Source organism: Hippocampus zosterae, chromosome 3 (genome assembly GCF_025434085.1).
Source record: "Hippocampus zosterae strain Florida chromosome 3, ASM2543408v3, whole genome shotgun sequence".
In the NCBI taxonomy this organism is placed as follows: domain Eukaryota; kingdom Metazoa; phylum Chordata; class Actinopteri; order Syngnathiformes; family Syngnathidae; genus Hippocampus; species Hippocampus zosterae.
In genome coordinates, this window is record NC_067453.1 from 15,842,138 (window position 1) to 15,862,152 (window position 20,015).

The 20,015-nt window shown below is 40.7% G+C and overlaps 1 protein-coding gene across 3 annotated transcripts in view; it reads left to right on the top strand.

Moving 5' to 3' along the window:
• The window catches only part of LOC127597284 (voltage-dependent calcium channel subunit alpha-2/delta-1), a 91,572-nt gene that overhangs the window by 51,634 nt on the left and 19,923 nt on the right, over nt 1-20,015 (top strand). For 2 of the 3 annotated variants that reach the window (XM_052060236.1, XM_052060237.1), the window contains exons 11-25: nt 3,861-4,019; nt 5,121-5,225; nt 5,428-5,506; nt 5,586-5,635; nt 5,712-5,801; nt 6,197-6,271; nt 6,359-6,439; nt 6,938-7,012; nt 9,749-9,820; nt 9,930-10,001; nt 10,094-10,155; nt 11,442-11,518; nt 15,419-15,479; nt 15,597-15,688; nt 17,409-17,490. In XM_052060236.1, the coding sequence (XP_051916196.1) occupies nt 3,861-4,019; nt 5,121-5,225; nt 5,428-5,506; nt 5,586-5,635; nt 5,712-5,801; nt 6,197-6,271; nt 6,359-6,439; nt 6,938-7,012; nt 9,749-9,820; nt 9,930-10,001; nt 10,094-10,155; nt 11,442-11,518; nt 15,419-15,479; nt 15,597-15,688; nt 17,409-17,490 (1,232 nt within the window). Of the gene's footprint in view, nt 1-3,860; nt 4,020-5,120; nt 5,226-5,427; nt 5,507-5,585; nt 5,636-5,711; nt 5,802-6,196; nt 6,272-6,358; nt 6,440-6,937; nt 7,013-7,509; nt 7,570-9,748; nt 9,821-9,929; nt 10,002-10,093; nt 10,156-11,441; nt 11,519-15,418; nt 15,480-15,596; nt 15,689-17,408; nt 17,491-20,015 lie in introns of all 3 variants that reach the window. The other variant, XM_052060235.1, reaches the window with a different exon arrangement.

Genomic DNA, 20,015 nt, shown 5'->3' on the forward strand with positions numbered 1-20,015 from the left:
TCTTCAGGGTACTTTAGTGTTACACACACAAGCAAAGACACTCCACATCTACTCCACGATTGCTTGGTTTCACATGCGCGCACACACACACACACTCAAACACAGACACACACACACACACACGCGCGCGCGCGCCCGCACGCAAGCGGTTCCCAGAGATGGATGACATGTAATGAAGTATGGATTTCTGCCACGTCTGGCCACCTTCAAGCAGGCCTTTAATGAAATGCCTGCTGCTCCATTTTGGTGCACTGGATGAAGTGTTGTACTCTCTTGGCCGCCCCTTCTTTTTATATACCGCATGTACAAAAGTATTGCGACATCTAACCAGGTTTCCCTGCCACCCTTAGGTTCTACTAAAGTAATTAAACCTCAACATGGAGTTGTTCATTCGTCATCTCTATTACTTGTCCCCATTCATTTCTTTGCGCCAATGACCAAGGCAACTTTCCCGTGTACAATATTGCAACTTTCCCTTTTACAATTTTCGGCATTCTCTCCCGTCACTTCTTGTTTTGTTATCGACCAATCACTCCCATGATTCGCCCGCACTTTCATTTCTCGAAACCTTCCAGACTTACGATTAAGTGTCCAAAGAGCCAATCAGGCGAGTGGTATATTTCATAGTGGTGTGCTGCCAACTATGAGGTGTTTGTTGCGACAGTCTGCAGATTTTGAGCGTTTTTTTTTTTTTCTGAAAACAATGCGTAATGCTTCTTAGTGGACATTGATTCTGTGAAGATCTTTAGTGTGCTGTCATCCTTTGTGTTTTTAAGAATGGGACGGATACAATCAAACAGAAAAGAGACATGTATGCTTAAAAAAATGGTGACAGCTTCATGGTTTTAAGATATTGGCTTTAGGGTGTATTTCAACCATAAGTTTCACGTGGTGGTCAACATTTGGCCAAAACTTGGAGTGAGAAATCGATTGGTAGGTCGGCGATGCTGTCAAGGAGTTTGCATGACTAAATATTTAAATTAAATTCCATTGAAACTAAGAAGCCATACAGAGTTTGAGCAATTGACCAAAGGTGACAGAGCAAACCAGAAGCAGAGGACAAAGCAATATTTTTGCAGCACTGTGGTGTTAAACGGTTCAATTCAACGGTTTGAATTGAACAATTGAACAGTTCAATTTTATTTCCAGTATTGAGACTCTTTCCATGCATTCTTTTAAATTATGTTAGCGTGTTTTTGTTTTTATGAAGTACGAGGTTGTCAGGTGCTATTTTTTTTTTTTTTGTTGATCAGGCTGGAATGGATCCATGACATCAATGGGGAACGATCATTTGACTGTATTTGCGTTACTGATTGGTCACGTGAGTAGTTGAAGGGATAGGCAATCACCATCCTCATCATTCCCTAAGCCCCGCCCCCTCTTGAAACATCAATTAGAAAACAGGTTGCCGCTGCTCAACCCGTATTGTTTTGTGTTTTTTGTTATTGTAAAGTGTCCTTGGGTGTCTTGAAAGGCGCTTAGAAATAAAATGTACTATTATTATTATTATTACTACTCATCAGAAGTCATTATTTCTGTCTCAGTGTCACACTCTCAGTACGTCTGTCTTTTCATCCGCGGTCCTGCTCAAAAACCTCTAACACTGGTGCATGCCACCTACAGGTGTCGGGGCTTGACATGCCATCATTAATCTCTGATGTTAGCAATGAATCCTTCCTCATTAACAGCAGCCAAGTGACCAAGTTGGCATTTGGTCAAGGAAGACACACACACACACACACACACATACACTCCCCGGGCAGCTGTTGTAGGTCAGAGGAACACCTGTTGGGTACTCCTTCCCATTCTTGTGCTCATTTTTTTCTTTCATGTTTTTTTGTTTTTTCTCCCACTTTTAATCCTCTTTGCTGACTTGAAGCCTGATTTGCTTCAGGTCTGCCCCTCCGAAAATGGCCACCAACGTGTTCACTCAAACACATGTGAAAGCTAATCTACTGAGCAGGGGCAAAACAAAGAAATTGTGTGCATTCCGGGACGAGTAAATGAAAATACATTTATTCAGTGTGCGGAGAGATCATTTCAGTTTTATGAATATTTTTGAAATGCTAGAAACAAATAGTTACTCCAGTGGACAGCGAATTATGTTATCAGGTTAAACGGTGCTTGACAGGGTTAATATGATGGCCTCCATCACTTTTACATTTGTTGCCCAAAAGTGACACTGATGTGAAAGTAGGACGAGTGATTTTGAGAAATGGAGTTCTGATCTGAGGAATGGTCGAAAAATTATAAGTGACAAAAAAGAGTGGCAAGGTAGAAATCAATGAGAAAGGTTTGGCCATAGAAATACATTTGCATAGGACAAATACAACACTAACTTTTAGTTATAACTATTAATGCTGTGTTTGTCAAAGTGTGATCCTCAAGCTCCATCAACTGGTGCACAAAGTATCGCTGAATTAAATTGTGCATAATGTCTCACTGGTGTAAACTTTTCTTTCAATCCAGAACAATGAATTGTATTACTAATTTAACTTTTAAGTCCAATACATTGGCATGTGATCTTTTCGAACAGGTGGTTTTGACATTTGCGATGCCACTTATACGTGTCTGATAACTGCTTTTGCATGAAAAAGGAAACACACCGCCCCTCGCTGCATAATCACCATCTGTGTAAACATGACATATCTCATGACATGAACTCATTTATATGACACACCTTCCGAAGTTTCTCATATTCCCTACTCACAAACGTGTGTGTGTGTGTGTGTGTAAGTGCGTGCGTACGTGCGTGTGTGTGTGTGTCTGCAGCCATTGTGATCATGGCCTTGCAGTCAAATAGAGATGTGTTTGTCTGTTATTGGCCACACGCCTACACATGCACGTACACACAAGAGTCAGACATGTTGTCTCCCAGCTTGTTGATCAATGTTTGCAGACTAACACAAAAACCCTGATGAGTTGAGAGGAGGTTTGACAATTTGAACACAATAGATGCTCTGTTGTTCATTATTGCTGCATGGCATAGTTGAAGGTGTCAGAGTACAACAATGTTTAACAAGGTTAAATAAGGTTTTTGGGTTCAGGGAATATTTTTTTTTACAAACATACAGAGATGTCTTTATTAACTGCAGAATAAATGATTAAACTATCTTCTTTGTAAACACAAAAAAACGCTTTTGCCTGATTCAATTTTTTAGTAATCAGCAGTAAAACATGAGTTGGTTTTACCCACATCACCTATTGTGGACAAAATAAGTCAGCAAACAGGCTTTTTTTTTGTAAAAATACATTTTATGCCCAACATATACACACTCTTCAACACATCATGGTGTGAATGAAAATAAAAGATAGCACATAAGTTATTGCACGTTGTTTTGCCGACTACCATGTAACGGCTCGCTGTTCCCCGAGGGACTCTACGTACGAATGAGTGGTGTGAAGGACCTTGAGTTGTGTGTATGAAAATTAGGCACCCTCATCATTTTATTCCCCCAACCCCCTCCCCAAAACAAAACAAAAATACTACGGTGTTGTTGCATAACCTTGTTCTAATATACTGTAGCTCCAATCTTGTTGCCATGGGTACCGAGTCGTGGCGCTCTAAGGATGTGAAGCAATTAGTGGGGCTTGATGAATCTGTCTGTTTTTCCACTGGTTCCTAACAACCAAGGCCAGGTGGGAGTGCTGCGTGTGTTCATGTGTGCATGCTAGTGCGTGTGTGTGTGTTTGTGCATACCACGCTGTATTTCATTTACACATTTGTTGCACATGTGATTTATTCTAAATTGCGGCGAGCCAAACTAGCACATAGGACCAAGCGTTTCACTCTAATTACGGCAGCGCGTCTTTGGGGTCTGTGCAGTGTCATTTATTAAGCCCTGGCTTTTATTTCCCAGTTCAACACTATGGTGAAGAAGACGGCGTGCTTTGACCATCTGGTTCAAGCCAACGTGAGGAACAAGAAGCTGCTGAAGGATGCTGTGCAGAACATCACGGCCAAGGGCATTACCAACTATACCAAGGGATTCGAATTTGCATTTGAGCAGCTCGCTGCGGTAATGTTTGACCTACTTTCAATATTTTAATTTTGGTCATTTGAATATTTGTTTTGTATTTTTTTTTTCAGGGATGAGATAAAAAAATCACCATTGATACATCATATTTATCCATTGCATTGTTATAGTTTGCATAATCTACTTCTCAAATACATTTCAGTGAATTGAATTCTATTTTTAATTGTATAGCTTTTCTTACCGGTTAGCTGAGTTTCATCATGTGACATTCGCTAGCTGACCCGTGATTGGTCATTACCTGAGACCAGAGCAAGTATAATGTAATTTTCAGTCAACAGGCCAAATGTCCATCTCTGAGATGGATTACAAACAGGTGGATTTTGCTTAAGTGTATATTGCAGGAAACATGTAATCATAGTTAATCATATTTACTCAAATTTTATTTTATATGAATGTCAAATAAAATTACCAGTAGTTACTGCTTTGTATCCACGTGTAAAACATGTATTCCTTATTTACTCTTAATAGTTTGTTTTAACAAATACAATCAATTTATAGTATGATATATTTTATATAATGACTTATTATGGATTGCTTTGGTACATGTTGTCATTTTGCTTTCCCCAATTATGAAATGTTTTTTGATGAATTAATTAGAATTACAGTACTATAATTAATTAGACATCATTTTTAAAAATTTTATTGTGTTTATTTTGCAAAACTGATGAATGGTAGAATGTACAGTATATTTTGGGGTCCATCTTGCATGAAACACTTTATTTTCCTTTTTAATTTATTTCATAACATTAGCCTCATCAATGACATTTGCACATTCGTTTGTATTCATTTTTTCATGCAATGTAAGGATAAGCGGTTCAATTCATGGATGCATAATGCTACGTTAGTTACTGAGGCATGAAGGGGGATCAGGGGGTGACAGCTGTAATATTGTCCTGATGTTTGCTGCCATCTGCTGGATCCATCTTCTCCCTCTACTAGAACAGTATCTTTTTGTGAAGCCACCCCATTTGGTTTCAGCATTGCATTTAACTGACATAGCATTCCAAATTGCATTGACTGTGTTGTATGAAATGACAAAAAGAACAAAATTTAAGTCGCTTCATCTTTCTTGTGTGTGAACAGACAAATATAAGCAGAGCGAATTGTAATAAGATCATCATGTTGTTTACCGATGGAGGAGAAGAGCGGGCACGGGCCATACTGGAGAAATACAACGCTGACAAAAAAGTTGGTCACATCATGTAATTGAATGTCGTATTCAAGTGTTTATTATTTGACTCTAGGGGTCATTTTACTATTTAAAATAAGTCGAGCCTGAGGCATGTTCTGATTAATACAGGATGCGATCTTGCATCTTATCGACTTTATAAAGAGAGAAAAGAGCCATGCTAAGGAAGCTTGAGTCAAAACGGACATCATAATGTTGTAGGTGAGGATCTTCACCTTCTCCGTGGGACAGCACAACTATGATAAAGGACCCATTCAGTGGATGGCCTGCTCCAACAAAGGTGTAGCATCATCCACACCCATATTGTCCGCAATATGCCATCATATTATCCATCTCCTGGTTTTCTTGATCCACTCCAGGATATTTCTACGAGATCCCCTCCATTGGAGCCATAAGAATCAACACACAGGTCATTTTACTGAATGCTTGATATATTATCACCATCCACTTCCAGACATGACTCTGTGTTTTTCTGTCGGATTTAGGAGTACCTGGATGTCCTGGGCAGACCCATGGTTCTGGCGGACAAGCAGGCCAAACAAGTGCAGTGGACTAACGTGTACCTCGATGCACTGGTGTGACATTATGTACATTCAGAATTTAGAGGACAGTAATAATCAGATTTTCCAATGTGTGCTCAATCAAGGACAGTGGGAATCTTGAAACTGAGGTAACATTGTTCAATGGGGGCTATGAAACAGTACCCATAATTTTCTATACAGTAGGTATAAATTTGCACCTGTTGGTGGAGGAATCATGAGTCAATCTTTTACAATCCATAATTTTCAGTATTGCGGGTCCAACCCCAACTACGATTTTAGTTAGCACAATGGCCGCGGGCCGAGCTAGGGTGTTGTTTAATTTTCCACTTGATGGGTGGGCAGGTACTCCCGAGACGATTTGTAAACAAGGCATTATGTAAATATACTGTAAAATAATATAATCCGTGTCGCGTTTGTGCCTTACTCAGGAACTCGGGCTGGTCATTACCGGGACCCTTCCCGTCTTCAATAAGACCAAAACCAAAGACGACAGAAATGGGGAGGTGCGGTGAAGTTTACATATGTTTACAGATTTACAGGTGCCAACAGCAGAGACCAGCTGATGTATTTTCCTTACTTCTATTTCTCAGCATCAGAATCAGCTCATTCTTGGTGTAATGGGCATTGACGTCTCGCTGAATGACATCAAGAAGCTCACGCCACGTTTCACAGTGAGTAAAACTCCATTTTTGTACAGTTTTACTGCTTCCATACCAGTATCTGTTTTCGAACGGCGTTTTGCTGTCCTATTTTTGCAAACAGCATTGACAAGATAATCCGTGAATTGAAATGTAATGCTTTTTGGAGCTGCTACCTTTTTTGGTGGTGTTTATGTAGCCACTTCACACCAGTAAGTGTGCAAAAACGCTGACTGCGTATCCAGGTTGGCGTGAATGAAAGAAAAATGTCCTTACTATTTTTCCTTCCTTTCTTTCTTAAAACCGCAAACAGTGTTTAAATGCAGATTCACATCTGTATACAAGATGGCATGTCAAGTCATGTAGTTCAAGTCAAAGTCAGGTCCAATCTCTTGAAAACGTAGTCAAAATGTATCTGACATTTTTGGAAAGCAACTCAAGTCGGACGACAGTCAAGTCATATGATTTGAGCCACCCATCTCCGAGATTTATTTAATATAATAATGCCCTTTGCTACGTTCCTTTCATCAGATTGGCCCAAATGGATACTACTTTGCCATTGATCCCAACGGCTATGTCTTGTTGCACCCCAATCTCCAGCCAAAGGTAGGTGTCACAAGATTACATATGCTGTTAAAGTTACCTTCAAAAGGATTTTTGACTTTTGTCTAAAACTAACCATTCCCTTATGTCGGGGATGTTTTTGACAATCTTTTTTGGCCCAAGTTCTACTTTTCATAAAGTTTGTAAGGTTAGCTATAGCTGTAAATTGGACAGATAGCTATAGATATCAATCTACCAATTACATGTTCTAGGTTAAAAAAAAATATATATATATGATTTACAGCTACGGTAAAGTTAATCCAAGCAAGAAGCCTCACAACCGTTGAGACAGACAGAAGACTGGTTGGTTATTCAATTCATGAAGATATCGAATTGGTTTCGTTGGCTCTTAGCAGAGACATAACATTACTTGATAAGTACCAGTACCTGACTTCCTATGAACTTCATTTTCTTATGACACTCGTGATTTTGTCAATCCCACCAACTATCAAGTATGACTGGAAGCTAGTTTACCAAACACGTCATCATTATTTTCCCAGAAAAGGATCCACAACAGGAATTTAAGGCTCAATGATAAGTATGCTGTAACTTTTCATGAGGTGAGATCTTCTAGAAAAGTAGACATTCGGTTTAGTAGCCATAGATGAGTACAGTATGTAGATATTTGACCACAGTTTCCTTTTTAGCATACCCTAGTCAGCATTGTGCTTCATAGTTTACTCCCAATTTGACATGCTAGGATGCGGTTATTAATTAAGCAAATAGGGTCAAGCTAAGCCCCTCCAATGTGTAAAATAAATCCTGCTTCGAACATATCTGTGAGTAATTGTAATACTTTCAATATCATTCCCTCTTCTCTTTCTTTGAATTCCTTCCATCGACCCTTTTACAGTAGTTCTTTTCATATTCTTTCCTGTCTTCTTTCACAATGTTTGATGTCTTATTCTGTCTCATGCATCATTGCTCACCCTTGATCATTCATTCTTTTTTTTCCCCTTTTCTCATTTTCATGCTGAAATGCGTCGTCTTTCATTGCACTCACCCACACGTACCCCCTTTCACTTATTGCCAAATGTAAGGAACTCATGCAATTTCAATGTGTCATTGAATATTTTACACACTTCTTAACTCTGCATTTAATGTGATGTAAGTGAACAGTTTCTTATTCGTTTTAGGGCAGTAATGTCCCTTCATCTCATTGGCACTATCTCATCCAGCACATGTTCAGGCACTACAATAGCACCATCATTGTGCTCACATTTCATTTTATACCACCATACAAGCACATAGATGTGTTTTATTTTAAACAAAGCACATTAGTGGGTGGCCCCAAAAACACTACACGTTCTATTTTATTTCAGGTGTTGTTCAGATGTTAGGCCATTTGACAAATTTGACATTTTAGGCTGTGTACGGTGTTTTTTCCCCTTTTTTAAAATAAGTTTATCATTCCCTTTCTTGATGGCTTGCCAATTGCCATTGGAGCAGGATTGCAAAATTGTCACCTCTCAAGAAGTTTTCCTGTCCCTATGACAGTTCATACCCAATCGTAGAAGCATTATGGCAGTCACACTGCTCCAACGCATTGTCAATGCGTTGGAGCAGACAAGATACTATCCATGACAAGATACTCCAAAAACAAAAATGATCTGTTCTTGACTAACCGCACAGCCGGTTGCCAGCTACTACCACCACTGATGAAAACTTCAAGAGTAGGAATCCGCGCAATGGCAGGGAATGTCAGTCCGGAAGGCTGCACTTGTAACTCAACATCAGCAAGCTCGATTCATCAGATGCTTCACAGATTGATAAACCTTTAACCGTACCGATTTCACTTTGTTCAACAGCTTCAAATGGAAAATGATGACACCAAAAAACCTGTATCTTTGGTTAGTTGGGGACAGAAAAACATCATGCCTTGTGGCAATCTTGCAACTCTGTTCCGATGTAAATGACATGTTGATGGTGTTATTCCAGTCCAAATGAAACCTGTAACGAATTAGAAAAATAAAAGTATGGTATCATGATTTTTGGGGCACCCTGTATTATTGCCTCATTATTACGTAAATATCACTCAAATGATTGTGTACTGACCCAGACTCAAGATAGCAGAGCCTGATGTTATTTCTGTGGCATTATTAAACCTGAATTTACACTGCAGGTCAAAATGCCCTATTTAAGATTGACATTATACTTTACCTTTTCAGATTTTGTATGTCCACGAACATTTCAGGTGACACATATCCAGTATGGCTATTCGATTTCCACATTTACTTTATACTCACACTGACAGATATTCGACATGTTATCGGATTTTCCAGAAAAAATCTGGAAGAGGTGGGCGGTACGGTGGTTGACTGCCTACCACCTACAGACAGCTAGCACCCGCAAGCGAGGAATCGATTTAGAAGAGGTCTAATTCCGATCTGAAGCTATATGATTCCATGACCCACTCCCCAAAATATTTGCTGCTATGAAAAATAGACATAATAAACACTATTATGTGAGCTTTGAAAGATTGTCTCATTGTCCAAATAATTCTGGACCTATAATAGCTAAAGCCAAATGGATTGTAAGCATTGCCTCTGTCATTAATAATAATAATTAAAAAAAAAAAAAAAAACAACAAATACAACAACAAAATAATAGGACCAAAAAACTTTAAAATAAGTCCCTGAGTAGTATTATTCAGTTGCACAATGAAAATGGCACTGCCCAAATATAGTCCAACCCCCTTCAGGGTCTCTCTCTTTTTTTTTTTTAAATTCTTTCTTGTAGAATCCTAAATTCCAGGAGCCGGTTACTCTCGACTTCCTGGATGCAGAGCTGGAGAATGACATTAAAGTAGAGGTACTGTCGTCAGCACCCATGGCTTTGCATTAAAAGCGCAACTCTGCAGCGATTTGAGTCTTAGTGTAGTCGTAAACAAACTGAAATGTTGCACGTCTTCACCACGCAGATCAGGAGAATGATGATCGATGGTGAGATCGGGGCGCGGACTATTCACACCCTGGTGAAAACTCAGGATGAGGTCAGAGACTGTTTTTTTTTTCTCAATTACAAAAAAAGAGTTTTCAATCATTTGCGGCAACATTAGCATTTTCTATTCATATCATCTTGCAGAGATACATTGATAGAGGAGTAAGAACGTACACTTGGGCGCCAGTCAATGGAACCGATTACAGGTGAGTTATCTGAACTCTCTTGAAGAGCTTATGTGATGTCAAGTGTGCTACATTTAAACATATCCACTCATAACTCATCACTGAGCAGTCACTTAATCATGAAGGGTGTGATTTAAGCCAGAAGGGCTAACCTTGGTTTCTCATGTCAGGCTGACTATACTCAGAATAACTACAGTCGAGTTGTTCACGAATGCCCAGTTCACAAACCATTTGTTTCATGAATGACATTTTCTAATCCAAATTATTTTGGTTCATGCATCACACTTCATTTTCTGTATACAAAAATGATTACTGTTCGAAAAAAAAATTTGAATTATGTGATTATGAAGTATGCCGCCCCACTCCCCAGCATTTTTAAGTGCCTAAAAATGCCACAAGACGACAGCAGAGAAATCCTTCGCCGAGCTAAAAACTCATCTGTCTTCAAATAGTTTCCTTGGCCCCAAGATTCCTTCAGAAGTTGCAATTTCTTGCTTCACCTTTCAGTGAAAACCCCACAAATAAGCAAATTTGTGTGGGGTCACTGTAAAAGTTAAACATGAGAATAGTTTGTGATCACGTTGCGGGGTTTGGTCTGGCGGAAAGCTACCATTTGAATTCTTGTTATGGACACATCGTAAGTTGGCTACAAACACCTAGAAATTGAAGGAGAAGGTTAGACGTGAAAGTTGCCTCTTATTATGTCATTCTTGCGTCTCATTTGCCAGGCAAGACTGGTTGACTTACGATGGATCCAACTCTTACACTCATGTTAAGAACAATTTCAATGGAAAATTGCTTCCGTTCGTGAATGGCGTCTCGAAGCCAATGACATTTGTGAACCGAGTTTCAAATGTTTTCTTCAAATGTCCGTTTGGATCGATGGATAATGCTGTTCAAAATTTGCATCTCACAGTTCATATTTAGGATGCATCAAGGTCAATATGCAACATGTTATTTCTAGAAATCGCTGCCAGTGTTTACATTTTTTCAATGTCCCATCGCTGGTGAGCTATTTTTAGAACAGGCCCACGGGCTACTCAGTTGGGCCTCAAGGGCTGCCTGGGGCACCATGTTGGTGATCCCTACTGTAGGTAGATTGACAGCGAAACGTCAGCTCGATAAACATCCAAGCAGACAGACACCTCGATTGAACCGACAAACCGCATTGTCATCAAAAACATCAGTGAAATCAACAATAATCTCTTCCGCTGTCCTTATCGTCATGGTCATCACCATCCACATCAACACCCACATGCGTCTTCCTAACCAAATGAAACAAGTTGTCATGTGCCTTTCTCGCGCAGCTTGGCTCTGGTTCTGCCGAAATACAGCGAGCATTTCATTCAAGCCAAACTCGGCGATGACATCAAGCAAGCAATGAGTGAGTGCAACACCATCCGTGATCTTGTAAACTGCACTTACATTTCCTTTTTTTCCCTTCACGAGAAAGTCCCTCACAAATTTTCATCGGGTCACCACTGTTGTTTCCCAGCTGGAACCGCAGGCTGCTCCTTGTGTGCCGCATTCCCGACGTGCTTTTCCGTTTGTAGTGTAACCTGCTGGTCAGCGGTCATGCACTCCCATGCACAGTCAAACACATGAACCCCTTGTCATCGACCCAGCCCGAGCGTTGAGGTTCTTTTGATCCTCCCTAAACATTTTTGCCTTCCTCCTTTTCTTTTGTCGTGATCTACTTTTAGGCTTTTGGCTTCTCTCGCTTTTGTCTCCCCACGATCAACTTTTCCATCTAGCATAAGCAGTTTGGACAAAAAGTATGTAGCAACAAAGGGATGAAATGCAAACATGACATGACATTATTTACACCAGTGGTTCTCAAATCGGTAAACTGTGCGTTTTGGCCTGCAAAAAAAGTTTTCATAAATCTGGTGGCATTTGGGAAGCTGAAGTGATGTGAGGAGCTGAGTTTAGAGTAAAAGTAGTCCTTATTCAGTCCTTATTCACTGCAAAAAGCAGGAGTTTACTTTACACACATATCTTTAGCCTAGTAGCATAGTTGCTAGGGGTGTGCATCTCTCCTAGAAAAGATGATTCGATGCGTACAGAATCTCTGTACGATACGGTTCAAGGACAATACATTTTCAAGTTGAACCAATTGATTTGATTCGGTGGAATTACCACTTAATTTAATTTGGTACGGCTCAGCTTGGGACATTCTGATACAGTTTCTTGCTGAGAGTAAACCATCATTTATCAATATAAATTAACCTTTTATAACTTTAAATGTGGTATTTCCTACAATTCGATTTATCAAAGACAAAGAAATGCATCGATAGCTTTTTCTCATGTTTATCAACATGTAATAACATGTGAAAGCTCCCCAAAGCCCAAACAATCGAGGTCCATTAAATTCAAAGAAATAAATCATCCGAAGAGCAAACCGATTCATACAGATTGATAACTTTTTTTGATGGTTTATTTTCTTTATTTAATTCATTTAATTAAAGCTACATTCAGAGTGATTCATTTGTTCGTGTACCAATTCTAATTGGCTTTCGTGACCCCCACCCCCTTCCCAATATTTGCCTACATCATATTTGCACGTATTTACACACACACACACACACACACACACACACACACACACACACACACACACTCCACATTGTTTGAGTTGTGAATTCTTTCTGTCTGATTTTCGACTAAATTCTTTGCTACTTCTCTGGTGTGTCTTCTCTGCTGGACATTAACAGCATCGTCTTGGGGCAAGTACTTCTTTTTCTATCCGTGTATTTACTGTATATATTTATTTTTTGTAATGTCATTTAGCTTCCGCTTCTTGCATGCTGTTGTCCTGTACACATTTTTGTGATTATTACATTTAGCACTCTCTTGGCGATTACGAAGAGCTTTCGGATGCCTCGTGGTGAATAAAGCAGCAAGTTCAGCGTGAAAAAACATCTGTCTCTAGTGCATGTTCATCACTTTGATGTGTTTCTACAAAGCCGTTTGGCTAATGGTGCAGCTATCCCAGTAGATGAGATTTTGACTGAGCGCTTTGGCCTTTGTGTCACTTGCTGTCGTAAAGAGCCTGTCGACGTTTACGGGCCGTTAAAAGAGCTGAAAATCCACTTAGGCATTGATTCAAGTACAGTATGCAGCCATCTTATAGGAGACATATTGTGCACTTTTTTCTGTTTCACACAAAGAGCAGTCACGCAAATATTGCAAACATTCATTCATTCATCTTCCTAACCGCTTGATCCTCACTAGGGTCGCGGGGGGTGCTGGAGCCTATCCCAGCCGTCTCCGGGCAGTAGGCGGGGGACACCCTGAATCGGTTGCCAGCCAATCGCAGGGCACACGGAGACGAACAACCATTCGCACTCACACTCACATCTAGGGACAATTTAGAGTGTTCAATCAGCCTGCCATGCATATTTTTGGAATGTGGGAGGAAACCGGAGCACCCGGAGAAAACCCACGCAGGCCCGGGGAGAACATGCAAACTCCACACAGGGAGGCCGGAGCTGGAATCGAACCCGGTACCTCTGCACTGTGAAGCCGACGTGCTAGCCACTGGACTACCGGGCCGCCCCATATTGCAAACATTTTATTCATATTTACAATGTTTTGTACATAAAGAGCAAACATTCAGCGAAAGGTGACATCTTCTGTTGTCTTTATTGTTATTGATTAGGCATAACCCTCACATGGAAAAGCTTAAATTCATCGGATGTATTTATCATTATTCTTACAAGTATGGGATGTGATGTCGGCTAACTCAGGGCACTGAAATGTCGCACCCCACCTCGGCCGTATCGATTGTCTTGACGAGGAGCTTTTGCACATGTCAAACATTGAATGAAAATCGATTGGGAAAGCTTTGTGCCCCACTGGAAATACGTCACCAAATCAGACAACACAAATGTATGACCTACTTTACTCATGATTAACTGTATACTTTTTACCCTTCTTATCCAAAAATAGATAAAGATATTTTTTCAAAATACTTTCATTTTGTTATCAATATTTTATTTGATAATTATCCTCAATAAAAGGGGCCACAGTCAGTGGTGGGGAGGCGCCCTCTCTTGACCAGCAAACATTGGATGGCAGGCACTGTAGAAAAACTTTTTTTTAATACATTCAAGCTATTCAAAAATCTATTTTCCATAAATCTTTAAGTTTCACAACAGAGCCAGACCACCACTAACATCTCTCGACTGATTCATAAGAAAAACTCCCCCACCCCCCACCCTCCCAAGTCGTACTGCATAAACATGCGTTCTTATACCAGGGGCAGCTATATATGATGCTGCCAATAAATCTGCCTGTCATCTCTTTTACGCGAAGGATATTGTTTCATCCCACAGCAATTTTCCATTTGGTGATGAATTTTGCAGAAAGCGCCACTACGCCAGCTGAATACACGCTATAAAGTCGAAGAGAAATTTCTTGAATGATGCCGAATGACGCCTGTATTGTTATTTACGAGATTTGGAATGCTTGTCCACGGCTTGGAGAGATTTTTTTTGGGGGGGGGGGGGTGTTTTCAACCTGTTTTGATGCATGCTCTGACATTTTAGTTCATCATTCAACATTTTCCAACTACTTTCTTACTTTCTCACTTTCTTTATCCTCTCCTCCTTCCTCTTGATGGGGGTGACAGGGCAAATAGGCAAGTAATTCATTCCTTATGAGCCGCCACTCTTCTCTTTGCTCTCTTCATTCAGCACCTCATATCTGTCTAATATGTCTTATGTCCGTGTGTGTGTGTGTGTGTGTGTGTGTGTGTGAACATGTTATTTTCAGTATCTAGGAAAATAATGTGAATCTTAAAAGCACATCAAAATTTCAGTGGGAACTAAAGTGATGAAAAATACGATATAGGTATTTAGGGGGTGTGTGACTGTATGTGTGTATTGTCATTCCTTTAAAAAAAATCAACCACATTGTTGTGACAACACAAATTTTTGTATGAACAAAACTGCCGTTCTGACACAGAGTAGCATAAATCGAGGCGTGTGTGTGTGTGTGTGTGTGTGTGTGTTGCATTTATATTTGTCTGCATTTGTGGGTGTCAGTGTTACTGCATCTGTGTTTGTCTTGTATGCATGTTATTATTTCTATCAGGGAATATAAATATGACAGCACGTAAAACGTTTTAGAGGACCAAAATGCCAGTCACATGATATATATTAAGATGATTGTGACATTACAGTATTTCAGCACATGAATGTGACAAAAATGCAGATGATGTAAATTAAGTTAATTTAATTTGTGTGTGTGTGTGTGTGTGTGTGTGTGTGTGTTTCTAAAGTGATGGAAACCCTCCAGCTGGAGAATTTTGACAACTTTGGTCACACCTTCATCGCTCCACGGTGAGTCGACCGAGCCCCGCACCGCCCCCTGTCCCTTTTCCCCAACTGAACGTAGCGTTGCGCATGCCGGAACAAAAGTGGTGACGAGAGTGAAACTGATGGTTGCTGTTTCTTCAGGGAATACTGCAAAGAGCTGACGTTGTCACTCAACAACACCCAGTTTCTCCTCGATTTCAACCAGTACATTGATAGGAACACTCCAGATGCATGTGAGTCATGCATCTCTCTCAGTGTTTTGGTTTCCTTTTTAAATACTTGCACTGATGGTGTTTCAGCCTTCATCAATGTACACTGTGTGCAGTCGTATTAGCGTGAGACCTGTGTGTGTGCATGCGCCTCACTCTATTTTCTCATTCGCAATCTTCATCCCTGTGCTCAGAATCTGAAGGGCAGAGCAGCTCATTTGATGAGTCAGGTCTGAGCAGGGTGACATCAGGCCTAATCGACTGAGCTTCCTAGAAGCTCCGTGTTGTCATTCTACATGGTGACTCATGTGGTTTGATTGGTCGTCATCTAATGGATCTCACTGGCCGGTATAGCTTACGGCCATTATCCCCCCTTGCTAATGGAGGCAGCTATCCCTGATCCATTTGGAGCCAAGGTCACACGTGGCCTTTGAAAAGTTTGGTGTCCAAACCAGGGGTGTCCAAAGTCTGACCGAGGGCCATTCACAGTTGAATCATTTTAGTGGCTCACTGCATAGTCTTTATATTCTTCCACATCATCAGGAAATTTAAGTTTAATTTAATCCATGACCATACTCATTAGTCGTCACTACTCAGAACCACCCCCACCCCCACTCTCCCCAAAAAATATGTTTGTAGTGTGGGTGTGCAACTGGGCCATCGGGGGCAGTGAAATAGAGTCACGAACACACTAATGAAAAATACTCTCAGTGACTCAGAAAACTGCAGTAATATTAGTTTTGGGGGGTTTTCCACTTTCCATAAAGCATACTGTACATGCCTGGGATTTTTGTTATATAGTCTGTCTACATGTGTATTCTAATAGCCCTTTTTTAAAGCGCTATAACATCACCACATAGATTTTATTCGTCAGCCTCTATTATTTGTTACCATCAACCCGGAGGACTTTCAGGCAAAGTTACGTGGTTGGTTCGATCTGCCAAGTGTCGATTTGTTGTGAAGGGACTTAAGTTCATTGCTGCCATATATCCATACAGTACTCATAGCTTGCAGTCAAGTACAAGCAAAAATTGTCCGAATGGCTCAAAATATTGTACAAAAAAGTAGAGATCACACTAACGCAGTGGTTCTTAACTTGGGGGATTCTTATCTCTTGAAATGTTACTTTTTTTGTTTTTAATAAATGTATATATATACACAGTACTTGTATATATTTTTATTTTCAGTAATTAAGGGTTCGGTGTATGTGCATAGTAACTGGTTTGGGTTCGGTACCTCTAAAAAGGTTAAGAACCACTGGACTAACGCAAGAGAAGCTAAATAGAAAAGAAATATCATGATTTTGCACGCCACCTCGCTTGTACTAGCGTCCACATGTGTGCATATGAAAAACCACAATTTCCAAAATAAAAGCACCACTTACTTTTACATTTACTTTGACTTCATCATCAATCTGAGGGATGGTCTAAGGATGTAGGCAAGCGGGATGTGGCCCCTGCGCCTGACCTTGCCGAGGCCTGTCCAACATTGAATTGTTTTTAGCGTGTTTTTGAAAACACAATGTGAATAGTGCTCCCACCCTTTTTCCTTTCATTTTTCTCATTGTGGCCCTCAGTGTAACATAATTGGACATCCCTGGTATAAACTATTAAAGAGTAAGAAATGTTACAATCATTTAACTTTCAGTGACATGGTTGTTGTTTTCCATTCCTTTTGCTTGCAAGCCTCAAGACACACGCAGTAACATGCATGATATGTAGACTGCATCTGTCTCTAATCACAGGCAACGTATCCCTTGTGAGTCGACTCATCTTGGATGCAGGCCTGACAGCCGAGCTGGTTGACAGGTGGAGACAGCAGAAAGTGTGAGTAAGATTCATCCAGATTTGTAGCCATGCCCCTTCGTTTTGTCGGGTTGTATGCGTCTGTTGTACAGTATGTAACGAGTCAGTATGTGTGTTGTGCATCCGGCTAAATTGCAAAGCAAACAATGTTTACTGCTGTCAGACAACACAAGTAATGCTGCCAGGAATCATTTCAAAAGATGTGTAAAAATGTTCCATATTCCGTATAATGTAATGTAACCAGTTAATTTGGAGCGTGTGCACAAATTTAAATATGATATTGTGTTCCATTTGAGACTGCTTTCTATAAAGTTGAGATTCATTATGCCTGCACATATGGACCATCGTACAAGCATGGCAGGCATTCTGCCTCGGAAAATCCGCAAATGATCAATCCACTCCAGAAAAGTTTAGAACAGTGGTTTTTCGGTTTGTGTAATCTTTAACTATTTACGTATTTAACTTAAAGACAATGGAAATAGGCATCCATCCATCCATCCATCTTCTACCGCTTATCCGGGGCCGGGTCGCGGGGGCAACAGCTTTAGCAGGGAAGCCCAGACTTCCCTCTCCCTAGCTACTTCTTCCAGCTCTCCCCGGGGGATCCCGAGGCGTTCCCAGGCCAGCTGGGTGACATAGTCTCTCCAGCGTGTCCTGGGTCTTCCTCGGGGTCTCCTCCCGGTGGGACATGCCCGGAACACCTCACCAGGGAGGCGTTCAGGGGGCATCCGAATCAGATGCCCAAGCCACCTCATCTGGCTCCTCTCGATGTGGAGGAGAAGCGGCTCGACTCGGAGCCCCTCCCGGATGACCGAGCTTCTCACCTTATCTCTAAGGGAGAGCCCGGACACCCTGCGGAGAAAACTCATTTCGGCCGCTTGTATCCGGGATCTCGTTCTTTCGGTCACGACCCATAGCTCGTGACCATAGATGAGGGTTGGAAATAGGCAATAACTTTCAAATTTAATGAGCATTTTAGTGTAGTTAGCAGCAAGAATGTAGGTAGAAAGAAGAAAAAAAAACAACAAACACCATTCAATTAAGTGCAATATAAACACATGGATAAATCACAGTGCTATTTACAATGGTCTTTCACATCATTTAATTATTAATTAATATTATTATTATTGTTGTTGTTGTTGTTGTTATTTTTATTCAGCAGCCTGACAGCAGTCGGTAGGAACGTCTAACAGAAAGCGCTGGTTACTAATGAAAACCAGGAAACAATAGAACGAGACAATAAAAAGCACTTGCAAAAAACGGCAAGGGAATTGATTAGGCAATTTACGATTTATATTCACAATGGGACGTCGAAGAATGTAAAGGTCAGTAATTGTACATCATTCGCGCTTTCTAAAATACATGGGCAACAGCAGTGGCACGGCATGCAATACTCCGGCAATGAGTCGACCGCCGGAGCGCCTAGATTGCAGGTGCAATCACCGACAAATAGGCAGCAGGTGCAATCACCGACAAATAGGCAGCAGGTGTGCAGGCGGCCGAAATGGAACGTCTGCCCCCTGCTGCCCAATAAGGAACATGACACCAAGAGCAAACAATCACCCGACAAAGAGTGGTAGGGCTGGGAGTCCTTTTAAAGCACTAATTACCTACTGACCAACAGGTGTGCAGCTGCAGGGGAAGCCCTACAATGCCACCTGTTGGTCCCAAACAGAATCATGACACAGGCATCCGTCAGTGATGGGTTCACAGGTCCGTCAGTCTGATGCAATGCCCACCTCTGCTCTGTTTCTAACATGCAGGTACTTATTATATATGAGTGTGAATTGCATAAATGTCTTTCACTTCTAACATGTTAGCATTTTTCCTCCTAATAATCAATGTATCAAACAGAGATTCACCCTCTCATCTTTACCTTCAGTTCAAAAGCTATGGTGATCTCGACTCCAAAGCATCCCTACCATCTAGAGCAGGGGTCGGCAACCCAAAATGTTGAAAGAGCCATATAGGACAAAAAAACAATTTGGAGCCGCAAAAAACAAAAAACCTTCTATAAAACTTACAATGAAAGAAACACATGCTGTATGTATGTAGGAGACTGGACTGTCTCAGAATTGTTTGTTATTCATTCCTTTGTTGTGTGTTCACAAACGCCCCCATAGAATTTATTTTGTGATTTCTGCTTGATTTTTGTTGTTGTTTTGTTTTGGTGGATTATTTTCGCTTTTCTTAGTGTCAGTGAAGTGATAATGAATTTACGTTTTTCGGAGGCTGTCTTTGAACGCCTCTCGAGTTGAACGAGAAGAGAGAAGTCACGGATTTGGACGCAGACGTATCTGTGTTTGTCGAGACTGTTAACAGCAAAAATAAATTGTACGTTTTGAAAAAACAACACCACGGCTCTCTTTTTTCGAAGCTGCAACATGTATCTATCACTATTTGAGCTATATTAGCCTACTATCAACATCTTTTTTCCATTTTCAAAACTTTGGGAGGCAAGGGAGATGAGTTGATTCCAGTTTCCGTTGGGTTCTGGATTATATTTTTACATTTATACCGCATTTTTGGTAGCAGGTTCCAATGGT